Genomic DNA, 20,511 nt, shown 5'->3' on the forward strand with positions numbered 1-20,511 from the left:
GAAGAGGAAGGGCTCGAGTTACGCAGGAGCTGAGCTCCACTGAAAGCAGTGAAACCATAGATCTGTGTGTGTCACTAATACATTTCTAACAACCATTATTTGAATCACAAATAATAATTTTCCAAGTAATGAGTATTACTTATTTTAATGAGATAAATAAGCTGAAATAAACATTTTCCAAAACTACGCACCATATTCCCATGAATGACAGCATGGCTGCACCTCACCACCATGGATCGCCTAAAATTGTTGCAATTAGTGGGCTGTGTGTGAAGTGTTGGACCACCTAATGAGCAGTTAAGTCTCTCTCAGGGAAGCACACCCATTCATTGTCCCTTACATTAGTCATTTTAGACACCCCCACAAAGCTCAGTATATATATATATATATATATATATATTTTTTTTTTTTTTAATTCTCTTTATTGAGGTTCATATTATATATATATCGAACCAACACAATACAGAGTAGAACCTTTTTTTTTCTTTCTTTTTTCTAACAACTGAACAGCAGCAGGTATCAGGACAAAAAAAATAAAAATAAATTAAAATTTTTTTTTTTTTAAATAAATAAGAGCACAAACAAACGCATGAGAAATTCACCCCTCTACACCACCAGAGTATCAATCGATTTTTAATTGAATTCCAATGTTTCCTGTTCGCTCATTCCCATCAGCACTGGTTAAGATTCCAAGTGTCCAATATATGAAAGTAACACATGATAATTCCAGTCCACTATGGTTTTCAAGCAAAAAGATTGCTGTGTAATTTTTTTCAAAGGACCACCACATTAAAACGTAATTCTTGCTACATCAGGTCTTATTAAAAGAAACATTAGAAAATATGATACATTATGACATTATAAAATGCTGCATATATCTCCTTGTCCATATTGTTTACACAATAACTTTATGACTATAAGAACATGTCTACTCACAATTTTAACAGTAGCATGCCATTGTGAGCTTAATGTCTGACTACAGAGTGATTACCTGCTCACACTTCTGCAACTCCACAATCTTGCCATCGCTGCGAATACAGTCCAGGAGACGCAACCGTGAACCCTGACCACAGATGGCATTTTCACTCAGCTGGCACGTACTCCAGTCTGCAATACACACATAGTAACATATCATGCTCTAGTCTCACTGTTAGACCAGGTTGTACACTCATGTCAGTTCGAACGAGTGACATTGTGCTAAACTCAGATTTTTTATTTTGGGAATCTCTACTTCTGTCAACCACATTTCACACAAGCAAACTTGGCCAAACATTTGGATTAAAAAAATGTCTATACTGTCAACTACCGGGAGCTGCCCTGTCTCATCTCTTCCACTTGCTGCTCAGACCTGCTGTGCAGATCGTCCTACCTGAGACTCTGTACTGGTAGGTGAAGCAGGTGCTGTTGAGGACACAGGGCTCTGACTGTACTAGCTCAGGACAGGCTGAGCTTTCCGAGGGTGGGAGGCGGAGGACACGTCTGCTCCTGTTTCTTGCTGTTCCTTGGTCACACTCCTGCACAACAACGACAGCATCGACATTGTCAAGGGCCAAGGTTTAGCTCCAGACATAAGGGGGTTGGGTTGGGATGTTGTAGTCTTTGTGAAACACCAAATTCAGCAGAAAATAGAATTAAGACTTGAAGGAAACAGAAACATTTCCTGTCATACAATGATCAAGGTTCAGAATCATAAAGAAAAGAAAACACTATTCATTTTAAGATTTTTACCAAGCACATTTTTTATCTGTCTTTGAAAATGGAGGATTTTGCTCTCAACCCCAAAAAAGCCACTTTTTAGAGCAATATCTTAGGTTCGACCAGATCCATCCAATATCTGAACAATAGCCTACAGTTGCACAACATGTCCATGACCAATCTTTTCATATAATCATTTCTGTTTTCCAGTAGAAAAACAACCAAATGAATTTTTCTTGTCATTATTCTAAAGGATAATCTCTCGGCAAATGTAATTTAAAATAAATAAATCACTGCTACTGTGAGAACATCATGCACATATACACATGTACATATTATTTTGGTAGTTGGTGCTGAGTGAATAAATTGTCTCTTCTTTGTTTCATCAGTCCTCTCTGGTTCAATGTTTGCAGAGACAGATGATTTTTTCTCTTTGACTCATTGATGTAACGATGGAGTGGTGAGAAATTCATCTGAAAGCCATGGATACTGTGTTTGTGTTGCAATATGGATGTTGAAATATGGGGGAAAGTATGAGGGAGTGTGCCTGTGTATTTTACTTTTGGTCATTGTTATCATTATACCTTTGTGGACATGAAGTCTCAGAGATGGCAGTTGAAAATGGCAGCAGCTAAATCCTTCCTTTGAGATGACTATTTTTGGATCCCTTTCAAACACATTTAACGAAAGAAACATTAATCAGATGAGTCGGTGCAAGGTGAGACCTTTATCTTTACTTATGTGCTATCAGACCAAAACTTGCACAGAGCTTTGTAACCTAGCCTGTTATAATGTTTTTGAAGATGTAGTTCAAAATTTGAGCTATAATTGTTGCTCTTCCACAATCATTTTCTAATTTTTACCAAGCTATTTCAAAGAGATAGAAAGCCCATGATTGTCAACTAAATGATATTCGCAACCCTCTTGAATCCTTTTTTTTATTAAATTGTGTAATTTTTTAAGAAGCATGGGTTGATGTTTGAATTTTGGAAAAGAATACCCTGTAGATAACCTAAATTCCACTGACTAACTGCTATGGCTATACAAACAAATATCTTAAAAGCCTAATTGTTCCACAGATCAAATAATACTGATTATAGTTTTAAAGCCATGGAGAGATTATATCTCATTAGAGGAGGTTTTTGAGTTAGCAAGGAGTCTTTGTCAATTGTGTACAAGAACCAATTAAAAATCATTTTATCCTCTGACCCAATCAAGTGAAACTTGCATGTTAAAAATAAAAATAAAATTGTTGCAATTAGTAAATTAAGCCTCTACCCTTTCTGCCCATACTTTTTTCTACTGTGCTTTTTTTAATATGACACATTATCTAATAAGTATCCCAGAGTTATGTACTGAAGCGCCAGTGGAGTTAACTCTTTTCAGGTGAAAGTAAAGCATTGGGATGATTTCTGTGTGACAAAGTGTTTACACAGGCTGAGCCTTTACAGGAAAGGTAATGAGAATTCGCTGACACAAATCTGTATAAACATCCTCTCACATGAGGCATTGGAAAGAACTAGGACACATGTTTGAATAGAACTAACATTATTTAACACACATACAGTAAGTGATGTTTCAGTGCGCTCCAAATACTCAGGTTTTAGGCCTAATGTCGAAGTAAACCTGTGAAGCAGGTGAAGTGAGACATGCCTGAATTTACTCAACTTTTACACAATTGAGGCCTGTGTGATAATAATTGAGAAAGTAATTATAGATACTGTTATTTCTGAGTCAAACCTGTGCCAAATGTCTAACAAGGGACAGTAGTAGTATGATGACAATGTGAAAATGAGTTAAGCCGTACTAGATGGGAATGGAAATGGTGGAAATGTGGAGGAACTGTCAGCCCAGTCTCTGAGGGAAGAACAAAGATTCTACTGATAAAGCTCTTTGCATGGAGCTGCATTTGTTCCTCTGATCCTGGTGCTCAGGATGTGCACCTCAGTCACTGTCACCCTCTAATGAGGCACCTCTGTGTGAGGCTCATGAATCAGCCGCAGTCACTGTACCATTAATGTTTTCCACACTAACTGTCACACAGCCATGCTCATGAATGTGGATACATATACAACATGAAGTTCTACGATGTGAAGGACCAATTGCACCTTTGCTTATTGACACATCAGGACCAGGTTCAGAGCTATTTTCACAATACCTGATCTACTGTAAAACACGGAGGCGAATAAAACCTACTGTGTAAACTCAGTAAATCAGAGGTTCAGTAGGTAAAGCTTTATAAAAAATAGCCTTTTGTAGTATTTGCTGAGAGTGTCACCACATCGTTACAGTGACAGGTGTCATGAATTTTGATGTAGCATAGGTTAAATGAAACAGGAAATCTGTGGAAACAATCAGGTTCCTTTGGCTCTTATATTCCTAATGACATTTGCTAGAATCCACTGCAACTGAAAGAAAAATCAGAGACAGGAGGACTCTCTAATGCAGTATCAGCCCCCCACCCTTCAGCATCCGGCTTCAGAAGGAGCTTATTGACAAATGTCATTAAGCTGCTAATTTACATGCTTACTTTCTATCTTGCTAAAGTAGTTAATGTCCTGGCTAACGCTAACTAAGTAAACAAGATACTATGAAACTAACATTACTGGCAACATGAAGACCCCATGCATGGAGGAGGACTCTGCTTGGGCGAATACTAGCAAGTGCCAAGGAAAATCTGAGCTGAAAAAAAAAAAAAAAATAGATAGATAGATACACTGAATAGAGCAGTGGACACACTGGTCTGCTTGTTTGTCTTGTGCCCTATCCTCTCCTTATGAAATAATCTCAGCAACAGCAAAACCCAACCTGGAAGGGACAATTACCTTTTCCTCGCAGGGCAATACAATAAGGCCTCCAATTTGAAAGTGTTCATTGTCACCTTGACCGTTTCACATTCAACTAAATTCTGCCCCAAGCTGTGCTGGAGGACAAAGCTTATGAACAGACATGTTCTTGAACTATATATTTAATGTTTAGCAAAGCAAGAATGTGTTAATTGTTTCTTTATATATAATTTGTTCAGTGTTATTTTCATTTGAAGGCCTACACGGCAGCATTATTAAGCTCAAAAATGTAGTTACTTTATTACTAATACTTTCCAAAGTGCTATCAATGCAGTGGTGTTGATAATCGCTGAATGTGTTTTCCTGCCTTCCAGATCAACATTAGCCATTTGGTTTATCTTCATTTCAGTTTGGTTTAAAATACATGATACAGTTCTAAAGCCACTGAATCTTATGTTTACAAATGAATGGATGAATGGATGTCCTAAAATCCTATCCATGAAAATAAATTAAGTGAAAAAAACACAGCCATCCACGTTTGGTAGTCAGGTACAGATATAATGTTACAAGGATAGAATTTCAATGAACCTATGAGAGCCAATTAATTGTGGCAGGGCTATAATCACCTATTTAATACTAGGGGGAACAATTTTCAATCTACATCTTCTGGAAGTCTGGAAGTCTCAGAAGTTTTTATAAACATCACAGATGCACAGACCATTTTACAGCATTTTGAAACATGGATTTACACTCTATACTATATACTATACACTCTGTATTCTCCCTCATCTCCTCCAAGTCCTGTCTCTGTCCTTTTTCCAGCTTCCTTCACGCCTTCTGTCTCATTCTCTATCTCAAATCCACAAGAGTCAAAATGAGAGTATTTGGGAAACTACTACAAATAAACTATTCAAATATGAACAGCATGGGTCCACATGATTACATGACAAAAAGCTGTAAGTGAACATTGGCTGTTGCTTTCTGAATCTTTATGTTGATCCTTTCTTATTTATCTTCATCCTTCCTCTGCTTCCATCTATCTTTTCTCCTGAGTCATTTTATTTTGCTTGATTATGTCAAAGTGAACACGCCATAAGGAGCAGCAGTTGGCTACTATAAGAAACTTCCCTATGATACAGCTACTGAACCAGCCACTTTTCACTCTTTCAGCTCACCCTATTTTGCGACTGGTCCTTTTCACAGTTGTTATGATGTTAAACACAGATCAAACAAAGTTTGAGGTGGCTAGAAGCTAGCGTCACCTTTATTAGTATAGTGTAGACTCCCAATGTCACTTTGCTGTTCAGCTTTTATTTGTTACTATTATTACTATGCCTCACAGTCTCAACAAAACCAATGTCTGGTCAAGCCATGACCCAAAACAGTGGTGATTCTCTTGTCTTTAAAACCAGATTTGGAACGTCAGTACGTTACCGTCAAGGTTCACCATCGTGCTGGAAATGAATGTTGATTGTTGCTAATTGTATGCACAATCCCAGAGCATACAAATAGTCAACATCAGTGCATGTGAGCAAGCACATTTCACTGTTGGTTGAGCTTACCCTATGAGCATGATGTGAATACAATACATCGTGTCTTCCTTTTTGATACTGTATGATCCTAAGGCTAAAACAATTCCTCATAATTTTATCAGCAAAGTTGGCTATAACCAAGCTAAAACCAGGTTAGGGGGAAGAAACGTCATTGGCTATCATGCCATTATGAATTTAGGTGGACAGTGTCGAAATTATTGCAGTGTTATTAACCAGACTGCTTTCCTTTATCACTATGGACCCTTGTTCTCCACAACAGTGCTGATTTGATCAGAATGCAACACACACTAAACAACGTCCTCGTTCCAGCTGGTCACAGGAACGGCTCAGGGCTACACGTTCTCCAAATTACAGTGGTTCAACAGTTCATTTGAGTCTAAACCACACTGAATTCTTGTTTATTGTCACTTGGTTGGATGAACAAGCAGATAAAAGCAAAAATACCGCCATCTCCAAACACTCCTACTGTGCTATATGTGTTCATTGTTTCTGAATTTAACTGTAAATCATCCATAACAGTATTATATGACTGTTGGCTTTCAAGGTAACAGTCTTAGCATTATTATGGCATCGAATGCATTAGACAGCTGTATTTTACTGATGTTGAGGGTGCTGCCAAAGCTTGCAGATTGAGAGCTTGAATGAGACAACATTTCTGTGGAGAACACACAGACTAATTAAGTAATCTCTTTATCCCACTATGTTCTTTCCCTGACTCCAATATTGCAGTGCACTGAACTGTTATGTTTGACAAGAAACCTATAACAAGGCAACATGGCTGTGTGACCAGTAGCCTGTGGCTAAAAACACTAGGGAACATATGCTACATAATTTTAGCCTGAGGGCTAACCTTCATTGGAAAATAGAAGCATTAGTAGACTCTCTTTAATTTGCAGTGCCAAACATTGTAGTGCAAAAATCAAATTACACAAGGTTACAGAACAGCTGGATGGATGCACACAAGGGCTGTTTAGAATATGAACTCTGATTACTAATTATAACTAATTGCAATAACTAATTATTACTAACACTTCCTCAAAGTATAATTACAATGTGAATGTGTTGTTTTTTTAAACTTTATATTTACAGGACGTCTAATGAAACAATGCTTAATTCAACACTTTGTCTCAATTACAATAAATTATCTCTATATTGCTAAATCTAGTATTTTAAAAGTACCACACCTGAGCATTTTAATTGATGAATTAATTAATTTTATAAACAGTGAGTCCAAGTCCAAGAAGAGTCAAAAATCATTAAAGATGCATATCACAAATAACCAAACCAGTTAAGAGTTCAGAGTGACATTTGTAATATGCTAATGTCGCACAACTTTTTTTCTTTTTTGTAACTGAAACACTTCTCTTTCATATCTCTCATTGCTAATGGATTATTTAGCCATTTTACCTCTCTACCTTCTACATTACCTTTATTTGAAATGTTTGCATATATGCTGATAATTATGGACATGCTTTCAATGATAATAATCAACTTAGAACATGAACTGTCATGCAACCAAGAAAACTGTCATTCAATTATTGTTTCTTACCAGAGGGCAGCTGCCCCAAGGTCCCCAGGGTGTCGTGACACAGTCGTTGGGACATGCCAAAAAGCAGACCTGGGCTGTGGGTGGCATTTCCTCCTGATCACATAGACTGTCCTCCACACTGCTGGCCTCCACACTCGTTGTTCCCTTCTTCACACACCTGGAAGAGCAGCAGATGCGGCTATATAACTAGTCTCTGGGGCACTCCTAACTGGGTCCTTTTTTGAGTTTCAAATCATATTTCTAAGTTTCTGACTTAAATTACATTGCACTTGTTCTTTCTCAGGTGGGATTTTGAAGCTTATTATTTTCACAGGGAGAGCAACCAGCACTTCTGTGAATGTTTATATTGGTACTGTTAATGCCAAAAGAGGAAGTAGCACAACATTGTTATCCTGCAGCAAAAATCAGAGGAAGTCAGGCTTGGTGGTTACGTTTTCCATGCTTGTGACTTCAACACTGGAGACTGAAGTTTTTGTTGATTTCTTGGGAATAGTCAAAAAAGTTATCTTACTCTTTCTTTCTCTTCTAAAATGAAGACCACTGCAGACTCCAGAACCAAAATCTCTTAAGTTGCCTAAATTAACCATACCTTAACCATAGGGATGGAAAATCAGAAAACTCATGGAAAGTAAAGATGTATAGAAGGTTACAATGTCACCAAGATTTTAGAGTAACAAAATGTACTTTTTAAAGGGCCGATCATCATAAATCACAAGAGTTGTGTCTTCGCAAACACTTCCTCAGCAGTCTGTGAGAAACCTGGAAACTGTCAGGTTTGTTCAAAGTTTAAAACTGTGAGCACATTTCTGAAGTGTAGAAAATACTGGGAATTATTAACTCCTAGACAAAAGCTTTCTGTAAAACCTTACAGGCAGATTTCTTCTACTTGCAGCACCTGGGTGGTTGATTGGGGCCAGTTTTAGATCTGTGGTTGTAACTCACACTTAAAGGTAAGCTATTACTAAACCAGACCAGTTCAGTTGCTTTTGATAAAATAACATGGTTGCCAAATTTGGCATTTCCCATTTCGAATGGTGCATAATTCATTACTAACACCTGTACATGCTGCCTGCAGAAAAGGTCAACATTTCACTTACGTCCTCTGTGGCTATTTCAAGTACCACTAAAAAGGCACTGCAAAAAAATCTAACAACGCTCATCAGAAAGCAGTAGTTTGTTTGGACTGTTTGTTTTCCCCTGGCATTGCAAGTGTCAGGACCAGTGTGCGCCAGCTACAGGACTGTTGCCAGTCTCCTCCTGTTGTGTGTTGCAGTGCCAGGCTTGCAGTTTGGCATGCCTAACCCGCTCACTGACCTGATCTTGCGGCTTTGGACTCCCTCCCCACAGCCTGGCAGGTCGTCCACAGTGTTGATGGTACAAATGGACCAGGGCTCGATCCTCCACTCATATTGGCTGCATTCACTGTGGCACCGCACAGCCTCGTACACCTGTACTCATGCATTCACAAATGAACACACACACACACACACAAGGAAAGTGACACACATAAGGGATTATAGAAAGAAAGCAGCAGAGTGTGTTACTTGCAAAAATGGACATGCATACATATCAGCTCACACACACACACACACACACACATAAGCATGCTTTATGTGTAGAGATGCAGTACAGATGGAGGTGAAGAAGATATTAGGGACGCTTTCACTTTTCATAGTACACTAATGAGGTGTCCCTTGCTTAAAACCAATATTTTCAAAGATTTTCCTTTGGTAAATTTAAAAGGCTTTAATCTAGGAGCTACACGTTTCACCATGTTGTTTTATATCATATATACATTTATCTTTAACATTATACATGTGAAGATATGGAAGTGCATATAGTACCCTTGTCTATACCACTTCTAATTAAGGGAATAATTTAGTGTTATTATCACGATGATGTCCATTATACTTCCTGCATTCAGAGTACTGGAATACATTGTGAGTAATTGCACCCTTCACCACAGAGGGACTAACTAATGTGCTACTACTGCAGAAAAGGAAAAGAAAACATTAATATACTATTCACACTGAAATAAAACCTATGCATGATATGTAGAGAACAGCATGGGGTGTCTAAAACGACAATGACCATGGCAATAGGCTGTGGATGTACAGTAATTGGCTGGATGGTGAGCCTATTCACTCAACCAGTGACTGAAATGTCTGTATAACCAAGAGATCGGGCAATGCAATGCTCCTGTAAACACGTTTACTCTCCATCTATGTAACAGTCTGCCACAGTAAAAGGTATACTCTAGAGGACAATTTGTGAAAAAAGCTATGACAAGCTGTAATGGGTAAGTGTGTGTGTGTGTGTGTGCACGCGTGCGTGTGTGTGTGTGGGTGCGCATGTGTGTGTGCGCATGTGTGTGTGCGTGTGTGCGCAGACTAGAGAGAGGGAATGAGTGTTGAGTATTCCCTCCCCTACGGGCTACACAGATGCCTATTACACACCCTCATCATCTCCCATCTGTCCCTGCAGATGCCCCTGCTGGGTAAAATGGCAACTGCTCTGCTTCCACTTTCTCCACTACTACTGTAGAAAAACAATTCCAGCTTAACAGCTAATTTTCATCACCGGAAAAACGACTCTCTTGTCACTTTACACAATATATAGACTGTTTTATTGAGCGCTAACACCATTTGTTCAGTGAGAAATCATGTGACCATGGCACTTACCAAATGGGTTTAGAGTGTCACAACACATAAGGTGTCAGATAGATATTTAATCATTTGTTGGCAGGTTAGCCGGTGTACCACGATGCACAGACGGAGCAGAAAAATACAGCATTTTTTTAGATAAGCAATACAAAAAAGATATTACTAAGCTAAATTACTTTGAGCACTTTCTTAAAAATGTTTTACCTACAATGTAATGAAGCCCTAATGTTTGTTAGAAAATGTCATTCTGAGTCCTTCCACTTACAAAGCAGATGGAAGATCATCCAAGTTGCAGTTCACATAAATGATTTCCATCGATGTAGCACTCTTTTGAATCAAACTAGTGTTCTTTCTCTCGACCAAAATGGTCACAAGAGTATATGTAACTTGGACAGATCTGGCATGCATTTTGTCTTCATTAGCTACAGCAGAGTGTATGTACAGAATGAACAGCACTGACCTGAGCCTGCGTGGATGTCCATATTAGCAGTGCATGACAAGCCAGAAGTTGGGCAAGGGAGAGAAGAACAATGATATGATCATTAGTTTAGATTTTGCCTGCAGTGAGAGAAATGTATAGTTTTGCTTAAATCTGATTCAAAAATACTGCATTCTGCTCTGTGCTTCATTAATGGGGGTATAAGATGATTAAGTACTTCATCATCTACAGTGAATCCAGTGGTTCTGGATATTTTGCCAAACTGAATGATTCATAGTGTTGAGAGTTTTAAAGTGCTGCAGTCGGTTGTAACAGCTGTGCAATGGCCAGACCTGCAGCTGAAGGCAACTCCAAGAAATTAATTTGTCTGGAGATGGTGAGAGGGAAATCGGCATGAATGAGCATATGCTCAGAGAGGCTGTGTGCTCTGTATCTAAACAAGGTTACTAAAAGTAATTGTTATGTTGTCGACAAGAAAACATTCAGGCTGTCCTGATTTATTTTTTTCTCAGTAAAAGAGACACTGAAATAAAATCCTCCTACCAAAGACAGTACTGACATTTGCTGTAAACACTGAAACACCTTTGAACTGGGCATTTACTGGACTAACAGAATGCTTGTTCTAGCCAAATACTATACACTCCATGCAGTGAAGAGTGGTAATAGCATACATCCATGTATAGGCTGCCCAAAAAGTCATTTTTTTTCATCCACATTCATTCATTGTTGACCCTGCTCATCTGAATGGGCAAGCTCATGGTCAGGTTAAACCATCTTCATTTCTGGTTAAGACTACATTGTTTCACTCTTTCAATTGTGGGATGAGGCTGGACTATATCAACATGTGTTGGACTATATCAACATGTGCTAGGCTAGACTATATCAACACCACCACTGACAGTGTGACAACATGGAAACAGATCACCACGTACCCAAATCAGAAGCCATGGATGAACAAGGAGGTGCGGCTCCTGCTGAAGGCCCGCAACACCGCCTTCAGATCAGGTGACGCACAGGCCTACAGCATATCCAGGGCTAACCTGAGGAGGGGCATCATCAAGGCCAAGCACTGCTACAAGCTGAAGGTAGAGGAACACTTCTCCAACTCCGATCCCAGACGCATGTGGCAAGGCATTCAGGTCATCAGCCACTACACGCCCAACAACTCCACCTCCACAACCACAGATGTCTCCTTCCTGAATGAGCTAAATCACTTTTATGCTCGCTTCAATAGAGACAACAGGGAGACGGCGACCACGACCAGACCCCCTGCAGACAACCAGCCCTTCTCACTTACACCCACAGACGTCCACGCTGCACTAAGCCGCATCAACCCATGCAAGGCTGCTGGCCCAGACGGCATCCCCGGGTGTGTACTTAGAACATGTGCGGAACAGCTCACAGAGGTTTTTACGGACATCTTCAACCTGTCCCTCGCCCAAGCAGCTGTGCCAGCATGCTTCAAATCCACCTCCATCGTTCCAGTGCCGAAACACTCCAGCCCGACGTGCCTGAACGACTACCACCCCGTAGCACTCACACCCATCGTTATGAAGTGCTTCGAGCAACTGGTCCTGGCACATCTGAAGAACTGTCTCCCACCCACACTGGACCCATACCAGTTTGCCTACCGCAGCAACAGAAGTACAGAGGATGCAATCTCCACTGCGCTGCACTCTGTGCTCACACATCTGGACAACAACAACACTTACGCACGAATGCTGTTCATTGACTTCAGCTCAGCATTTAACACCGTCATCCCCTCCAAGTTAATCACTAAACTCGGAGACCTGGGCATCAACACCCCCCTCTGTTTCTGGATAAGAGACTTCTTGACTGACAGACCCCAGCATGTTAGGTCAGGACACACCTGCTCAACCACCATCACACTCAACACAGGCGTACCACAGGGCTGTGTGCTGAGCCCATTCCTCTACTCCCTCTTCACCCACGACTGCAGACCTGTACATGGATCCAACTCCATCATCAAGTTTGCGGACGACACGACGGTGATCGGCCTCACCAGCAACAACGATGAGACAGCCTACAGGGAGGAGGTACAGCATCTGGCCGCTTGGTGTGCTGACAATAAGCTGCTCCTTAACACCAGCAAGACTAAGGAGCTTATCATTGACTTTAGTTCCTGGGGACTCACATCTCTGAGAACCTCTCCTGGTCCACTAACACCTCCAACCTGGTCAAGAAGGCTCACCAACGCCTCTTCTTCCTGAGGACACGGAAGAGACACCACCTGTCCTCAAGCGTACTGGTGAACTTCTACCGCTGTGCGATCGAGAGCATCCTGACCAGCTGTGTCACTGTCTGGTATGGGAACTGCTCTGCCGCAGACCGGAAGGTGCTACAGCGGGTAATGAAAACTGCCCAACGCATCATAAGGACTCCTCTTCCAGCCATTGAGGACATCCAGAGGAAACACTGTCTGCGTGGAGCTCGCAGCATCCTCAAGGACTCCTCCCACCCTGCCCATAAACTGTTTGTCCTCTTACCCTCCGGCAGGCGCTTCAGGAGCCTCCGAACCAGGACCACCAGACTGAGGAACAGCTTTTTCCCCAGAGCTGTCTATAAAGTTGAATCTAATCTAATGGTTATGGCCTCCATCCAAAAACACATACACACCTTCAAAGACATGAGGAAGCACACTTAAGTATACAAACACACATATACAAAAAGACACATAAAATGCGCTGCTGCAGAGATGACGTTTATTGTAAACAGAGACAATGGGATAAGGAGCCTTAAAGAGGGGCACTGCCTTCTATAAATCTATCTACCTTTCATTGTGTGACCACAACTTAAAACAGACTGTGATATTACTGTCGGCAGTCACAAGAATGAGGTAGAAAACAATGGCTCCTATGAGAAATGCAGTGGGATCTATTCCCATGTGATGATGACCTCTCATATACACACAAGACATGATAAGTTGAAAATGTGCCAACATATAATGCAGCCACTAGGATGACTGCCTGTGTGAGTGAGATGTATATTTGTGCTTTTCAGAGAAGACATACAATACTGTTGTAAAAAGAACCTTTTTGCTGAAAGAAAATCTGAGATAGTCTAAATGACTTACATGATTACTTTGCTGAGGGAGGATAAGATGAAATGCAGCCACAAAGCCTAAAATATTTAGCAAAAAAATGTGTTTTGACTGTTTAAATAACCAAATTAATGTACCAAAAAAACCACCTATTAATGTTGAAAATCGAAATCACAACAACAAAGACAGCAAAAACCAACGTTAGTGACTGTGAGCAAAAAGAGACTCTGGAACAAGGCTGTATAAAGTCTAACTATAGCCATCTACTCTTAAGCCAAACTGACACAGTGATCCCCTCACACTTCCTGATGGTTTAAGACTGGGGAGATAACATGGATCATCTCCTGAGGAGAGCAAGACTCTGCCCCGAGAAAATGGGATCAAAGCACTCATGGCATTCTACATGCAACTTGATACATCCAAAGATCGTTTTGTATTACCCTGTGGAACTTGATATACATAGTAACTTACCCTCTTATTGTGTTTGAAATAAAGTTTGTTTAAATGTTCCTGGCACAGTAATACCATGTTTGTTACTATGAGACTAAACATGTCCATGATTAGTCTCTATCTACAGCATATAGTATTACTATACTGTATACTGTGTTGATTTCTATTGGTAACATATCGTGTCTCAATTATATATACTGTTCAATCAGCTGCAATTTTATCTGCTGCAATATCACGCAAACACGACTATAACTGCTCTGAAATTGTTTTCAATCTTTGACCTTTTATCTTGCTCTCTCTCTGCTCCTGTCTTCTGATTAGGTGTCTTACCAACAAGGTAATTAATTAACCAAAGACCTTATGTCTAACATTCTCCTTGGACCAACCAATGTGTTGGCGTGACATTTTGTAATTACACATATGATTTGGCCATCAAACTCCGTTTCAAGCACTGAAATCTTCTCCTTTTACCATTTTCTTTGTATCCACTATCAGGACAACAAGACAGGAATGCATTAGTGGAGACATTTCACAAGCACTTAACCCTGCACCAGCTTTTAATAATGGTTCTGATCAAGGTCCTTTTTTGCATACTTACAAAGAAATTTGGGAATGAGCACTCATATCATGTCAGAGCTAATTCTTCTCTGTCACATGAGTTCAAATGAGTACTGTATATCACCAGTTTGCACTGCAAGGAAAAATCTCTGATTAATACAGAAAACACCAACCCTGTCCTCTATAAATTAAGTTTCAATACAGCAACTTTCCTTTCTTACTTATGTTTGGCTGACAAACATGATCACAACCTGGATTATGATCACGGGCAATATTTTTTTTAATGACTCAAACACTACGAGGAGGAGGTCGACATATATGGCGGCCGTACAAAAAACTGTCACACCAGAGTCCAGAGGCAACAAAACAACTTTAGGCAACACATAAACACATAAAAACCTATGAAATACATAGAAAATTGAATACAGAAAATAGATTGAATACAGTGAGCATCTTTCTGATGCATTCAGTACCAAATTGTTTCTGATTTGCCAGGTATGTTAATTAACAACATTTCCTCATTATGTTCACAGAAAACATTACATTTCCCTCAAAATGTATTTGTTGCTGTAAATGACATAAAGGTCATTTCTAGGAGACCGGCCTGAAAAAAACTCATAAAGTCAAAACAACACCTACAGGCCTCATCTGTGCTCTTCTGTCGAATGTTTCTAACTGTACGTTCTACTGTCTGCCTACTTATATGCCATTGTTATGATTTCCTCTATATTCTATTATTGTTGGCACTACAAGAAACATGTTCTGAAATTGCTATTTGGCAATTGAAGACCAATGTAAAGACAAAATGAATTGCTAGATGGTATAGTGATACTACAATGTTAAATAGAATTACTATACAGGCAACTTCAAAAAAAGGGTATTTAATTGAATGACTACAGAGAAAAACTAGAGCATCGTAGATGTATTAATGCTTTATAGATTGAAAAGCTCACAGCAAATGTGCAACAATTTTGAATTGTGTCATACTACACATCAAATGACAAGCATGAATTTAATATTCATCCAGCCACTTAATACAATTTGTTTTTCTAATTAGCAGATAGCAGCTATAATTAACCTTTGTTGCTGAAGTAAATGCTAAGAACCATCTGTATGGTTAGAGGCTTTAACCAAAGATGGAGAGCCTCCAAAATGTAGCCTTTCTGGGTGGCAGCACTTCAGACTGCTTTGACAATATGCATGGTTTGTAATGCTAGGAGACACCTCACCTTTTGGGCTAGGCCTACAGGGGCAGAATAACACATGCCCAAGCTCTGCATTAATTACATCTCATTGGCTTTAGGTAGCTCTATCAGCAGTTGGCTCTAAAAATCTTTTGCTCTAATGAAGGAGAGAGATGAGTTTAGCACTTGCTGGTGAACTCAGGTAAAAATAAGAAATCTAACAGAGCAGAATACATGTTCTCTTTTATCTTTTTCTGATATTTGGGATTCATTCTTTCTGTAGACTTTCTACGAGCTGTTGTTGGCTGTTGAAGGAGGGACAGCATGCAGATGGATGAAAGATATGTTTCCAAGACAATAAATCACAATTTGTTTGGGAACCCCCTTTTCTATAGCAAGAAATAAAAACAACTTTTCTCCCATAATAAAAAGTTGAGGTAAAAGAGCAAATTTTTGTTGTCAAATTGTTATTTTACATAGTAACATACTCCTTCAAATTTGTATGTTTTTGAAAAATGGCATCTCTGGCATTGTCACTTGCTTACCCTTGCTTAGCTCTTTTTTTCCTCTAATACCAAATGTGTTGACAAAAAGAATGAATCCATTGTGGATTTTTCGCAAAATGAGGGCAAGGCCAACCTCCCTCATTAGTTTGTCTAGTCTCTTTTTGTCCATAGTCAAATTGTTACTGCTCTTGCAGACCACAACACAGGAATTACTAATGAGTGTGTAGTGTGTTTAGGCTGCCTCTCATACAATACAATACAAATATCACTCTCCACTGGTTTACAAAGCCAAGGAAAGAGGAAGCTCACCAAAACAATTCCAACATTATTAGGGGAAAAATTGATGCCTTGAAAACTAGTCAATGGCTTGAAGTTCTCAATATGTTGCCAAAGCAGAAACAAAAAGACTGGGCCTGATAGGTAGCAGCAAATCCTCAGCTTGGCAGCCATAACAGCAGGCACCATGACATCGCACACGAGCAGAGCTTTGGGGAAACAATAATAACTCCACAACAAATTAATGAAATGTATCTCACTGTTTTCTAGTCTGTTCAGGCAGGTACCATGGCAAAGCTCAAAGTATTCTGAGATAAACGGCGAGCAGCACCTGCAGTCTCATATGATCGCAAAAACAGATATGTCCGTTTGTATTTATTACCTTAAACCACGTCATTCTGTGTATGTGTGTGTGGTGTGTGTCTGTGTGCACACTCTAGGGACTATCAATCAAATAGGTGTTCGGTTGTTCTGATGAAATCTCTCTCTTTTTTTAATCAAATTATTGTTTGTCTATTTATTTAAAAATTGACCTTTATCTGTTTTTGCCAATGACCTCATCATATTTTTCTGGCATTTGCCAAACAGACAAACACCCGTCTGATGTGAGCCAAGATATCCCATGATGTTAGGAAGTACCAAGAAAGCACCAAATGCTAAATTTGGTGGAGAGAAGCAATGAGCTCGGGAACTCTGTGTTGACAATACAGTGAATAGAATAAGTTATGAAACTTGTAATGATCCAGAGCCTCCACAGACAGACAGACAGACAAACATTGGCCCTGAAGTGTGTTTGTGACCAACCACTATTCTTACATTGATGAGGGTCACAAAATGCTGTCAGCAGCAGGAAACGTGGACACACACATGGCCATTTCCTCTATATGTCCTGATGTGGTATGATGAGACTTTTGGCATGCAAGCTTGTTGATTAAAGGCTATTTAGAGCACCAGCAGCTAGGTGGAGAAAAACAATTAGGGGAGCAGGATAGTTGTGCAAAAAATGCATTGCCTATGCACTTATGTTGCATAGCACTATCTGCTATTATGCATAGCAGTTATATATATTTAATATTTAATAATATAATATATTTAATATTATCTTCGGGTACATCGCCATGGAAACATGAAGCAAATGTTACTTTAATATCATTAATATCAAGTACTGCACATATCCTAATAACATATACAGGCGACAGAAACGTATATATATTCCTATACTTAAGGTGCTGTGTTGTGACAGTGCGACAGCAAAAATTACCACAGCAGTCTTGTATGTGTTTAACAGCACAGGGACATTATGTTGATACTTTCCTTGGCACAGTGGGCAGTCTGATCTTCCTCTCTCCTTTCCATCACCTTCTCTCTCTCTTTTTCTCTCAGTATCTTCATCCTGTCCTCTATCTATTCCCTTTCTAAAGCTGAGCTTTGATTGACTGTATCTCTTTATTGTCATTTGTCTCAGTGAGGACAGTAAGCACAGGGTGAAATGATATTTATATGTAAATGTCCCAGGCCTCTGCTAGGATAATCTTGCAATGAAAATAAAAATATACAGTTGCACCTCATTTTAACAAGAATTTCAACCCTTTACACAAATTGAATTGAAGGAAAAGCATTTCAAATTCAGGTGAAAGTTTTTCAGTCAAGCATTGAATGGACTGAATTAACATTAGCTGGTTAGCTAGCTATAAGTAATGTAACGTATCTAACTCTCTTAAGTTGCACGAGTGTTGCGTAAGTTGCATCAGGAAGTCAGTGTCCTCTGCCAGCTCATCATCCACACAAACAAAGTCACCTGACTCCTACACATATAGATCTCTCACACACAAGGAAACCTCCCACCATACACGCCATACAGCAGAGGAGTGTCAGAGGTGGACAGGAAGGATGTTTTTCCATTGAACAGGACCAGAGTGAATGGCAGAGAGGCCTTCAACTTCAACATGTGAAGAGAGAAAGAGTAGCTTAGCGGACTTTAAATGTCAAGTCAGGTTATTCTGCTGACGCCCATACTGTGCTAGTTTAGACGCGATGACTCTGACATGGGCTTATTTTTCTGAAAACTGAAGTTAACTGTGCGAGCCCAGTCTACAGACTCAACATTGTTTAAAGCACTCGGGCAGCCTAAAGAGACCATCAAAACTGCACACTTGCAGCAATAAGGTTGCACCTTTCAGGCAAAACACTTTTGTAGTTAGCTTGCGTTAATTATTGTTGCTATGCATTATCGTTCTGTACAAGGATGAAACTCCAACAAAGCAAAGAGGAAACAACAAAGCAAACTACATGAACATAGCCACATAAGTTGTAACTGCACAGACAAGCATTATCTGACTCCTCTCTTTCTGACTGCAGACCCTGGTTTAACAGTCATTTTTTTTTTATCACTTTCTTGCATTTTTCCCCCTCATGAAAAAGCTCCTAAGGGTTCTCTGTTTGATTGATTTGACCAACCGTACACGATGCACCACAGGCATTTTGAGAGTTTGGGCTTGCAATGTAGAAAATCACTTACAGCTTTCTATCTGCAGTTGTCACAACAGCAACACAGTGGCATAATGACATATGCAAACTGTCCAACATGTCGAATGTACATTTGATTGAAAGTAAAATTCTCTAATTCTTTCCCTACTTGAACACTTCAGTCTGAGGGATGCAAGACATCCACAATTAAAAGTTTTCAGTGAGACAATACAGCAGTGATACATTATTCATCTTGATTGCACTTGCCCTTCATCGCATTTTACCAGTGCCGAATCAGACTATCTAATTAACTGCAAACTAACAGTTTACTTTACAGCCAAACTCCTACACAGTCTGTTTGACATCGTAGCCATTTTTGCTTGTTATTTTCACAGTGGCACTTTCTCTCTGTCTCTCTCTCTCTCTCTCGCTCTCTCAACCTCTCTATCTCTCTCCCTATCTTTCTTGCTCACTCAACCATGTGATTACAGGATGAGTTGTGGTGCACTGTAAATTTCATCTCTGTCAAGCCAGTCACTTCTGGTCGCGGCTTGACGGGTAACATCTGTTGGTGGAACATGGCCGCACTTTTGCTAAAGAGTAGTGCATAGCTGGCGATAAGACAGAAAGTGTTTGTGAGAGAGGGCGGTGGCCATTAGGAATGTGAATATTCTTTGTCATGCTGCAACGTAGCAGATAAATATAAATGTAAAGGCCGAACGGTGAGGTGCACTGGCTCAAGACAAGAGTAGTTTTTTTGGGGACCACATTGAGTCACTTGTAACCATTCCGAGGTTTCCTTGCTTAACATAACAGCAATGCCTGTTGAACTAGTGTAGAGGTTAATGTATCTCACCCACACCTCAGACAGATGTACTTGGACTTTAAAATGGCCAATTTGATAATGTGAACAATGAGTCCTAGTCCACCTGCAGGATAAATCCACGAGGGCCTTGGCAACAGCAAGCTCCGGTTTTAGTGGCGAGGGTTATTACAGGGCATAACTACAGGGGCCATATAGACCTTGTTAGTGGGCACTTAACCATCTGTACACAAATCTTCACTAGAACACACTGGAATATTTTTCACACAGCCAGGCCTCATCAGCATACTGACCTCTACAAACTAAAGTGTCTTTTCAAGCCCATTCAAGCATACAGGCAGCATTCATAAAACACTTCCCCTCTTTAAACCATGACCCCAAGAGAGATATGGTCTCACAAAATATTCAGAGCTACGAATAAAACCTGACTATGGAATATCAAAAGCTCCCATCTGTCCACTTCTCCCTCTCTACCCCCCCCTTCTTTTTGTTATTTAACACT

General features: G+C 39.8%; 1 protein-coding gene across 1 annotated transcript in view; it reads right to left on the reverse strand.

Annotated features, from left to right (window-relative positions):
* Positions 1-20,511, reverse strand: part of thsd7ba (thrombospondin, type I, domain containing 7Ba) — a 121,906-nt gene that overhangs the window by 12,848 nt on the left and 88,547 nt on the right. The window contains exons 15-19 of the mRNA XM_070838201.1: positions 10,707-10,712; positions 8,898-9,031; positions 7,584-7,740; positions 1,370-1,514; positions 992-1,107 (exon numbers count right to left, since the gene is read on the reverse strand). Coding sequence (XP_070694302.1) covers positions 992-1,107; positions 1,370-1,514; positions 7,584-7,740; positions 8,898-9,031; positions 10,707-10,712 — 558 coding nt within the window. The remainder of the gene's footprint in view (positions 1-991; positions 1,108-1,369; positions 1,515-7,583; positions 7,741-8,897; positions 9,032-10,706; positions 10,713-20,511) is intronic.

This window comes from Pempheris klunzingeri, chromosome 10, assembly GCF_042242105.1.
Source record: "Pempheris klunzingeri isolate RE-2024b chromosome 10, fPemKlu1.hap1, whole genome shotgun sequence".
In the NCBI taxonomy this organism is placed as follows: Eukaryota; Metazoa; Chordata; class Actinopteri; order Acropomatiformes; family Pempheridae; genus Pempheris; species Pempheris klunzingeri.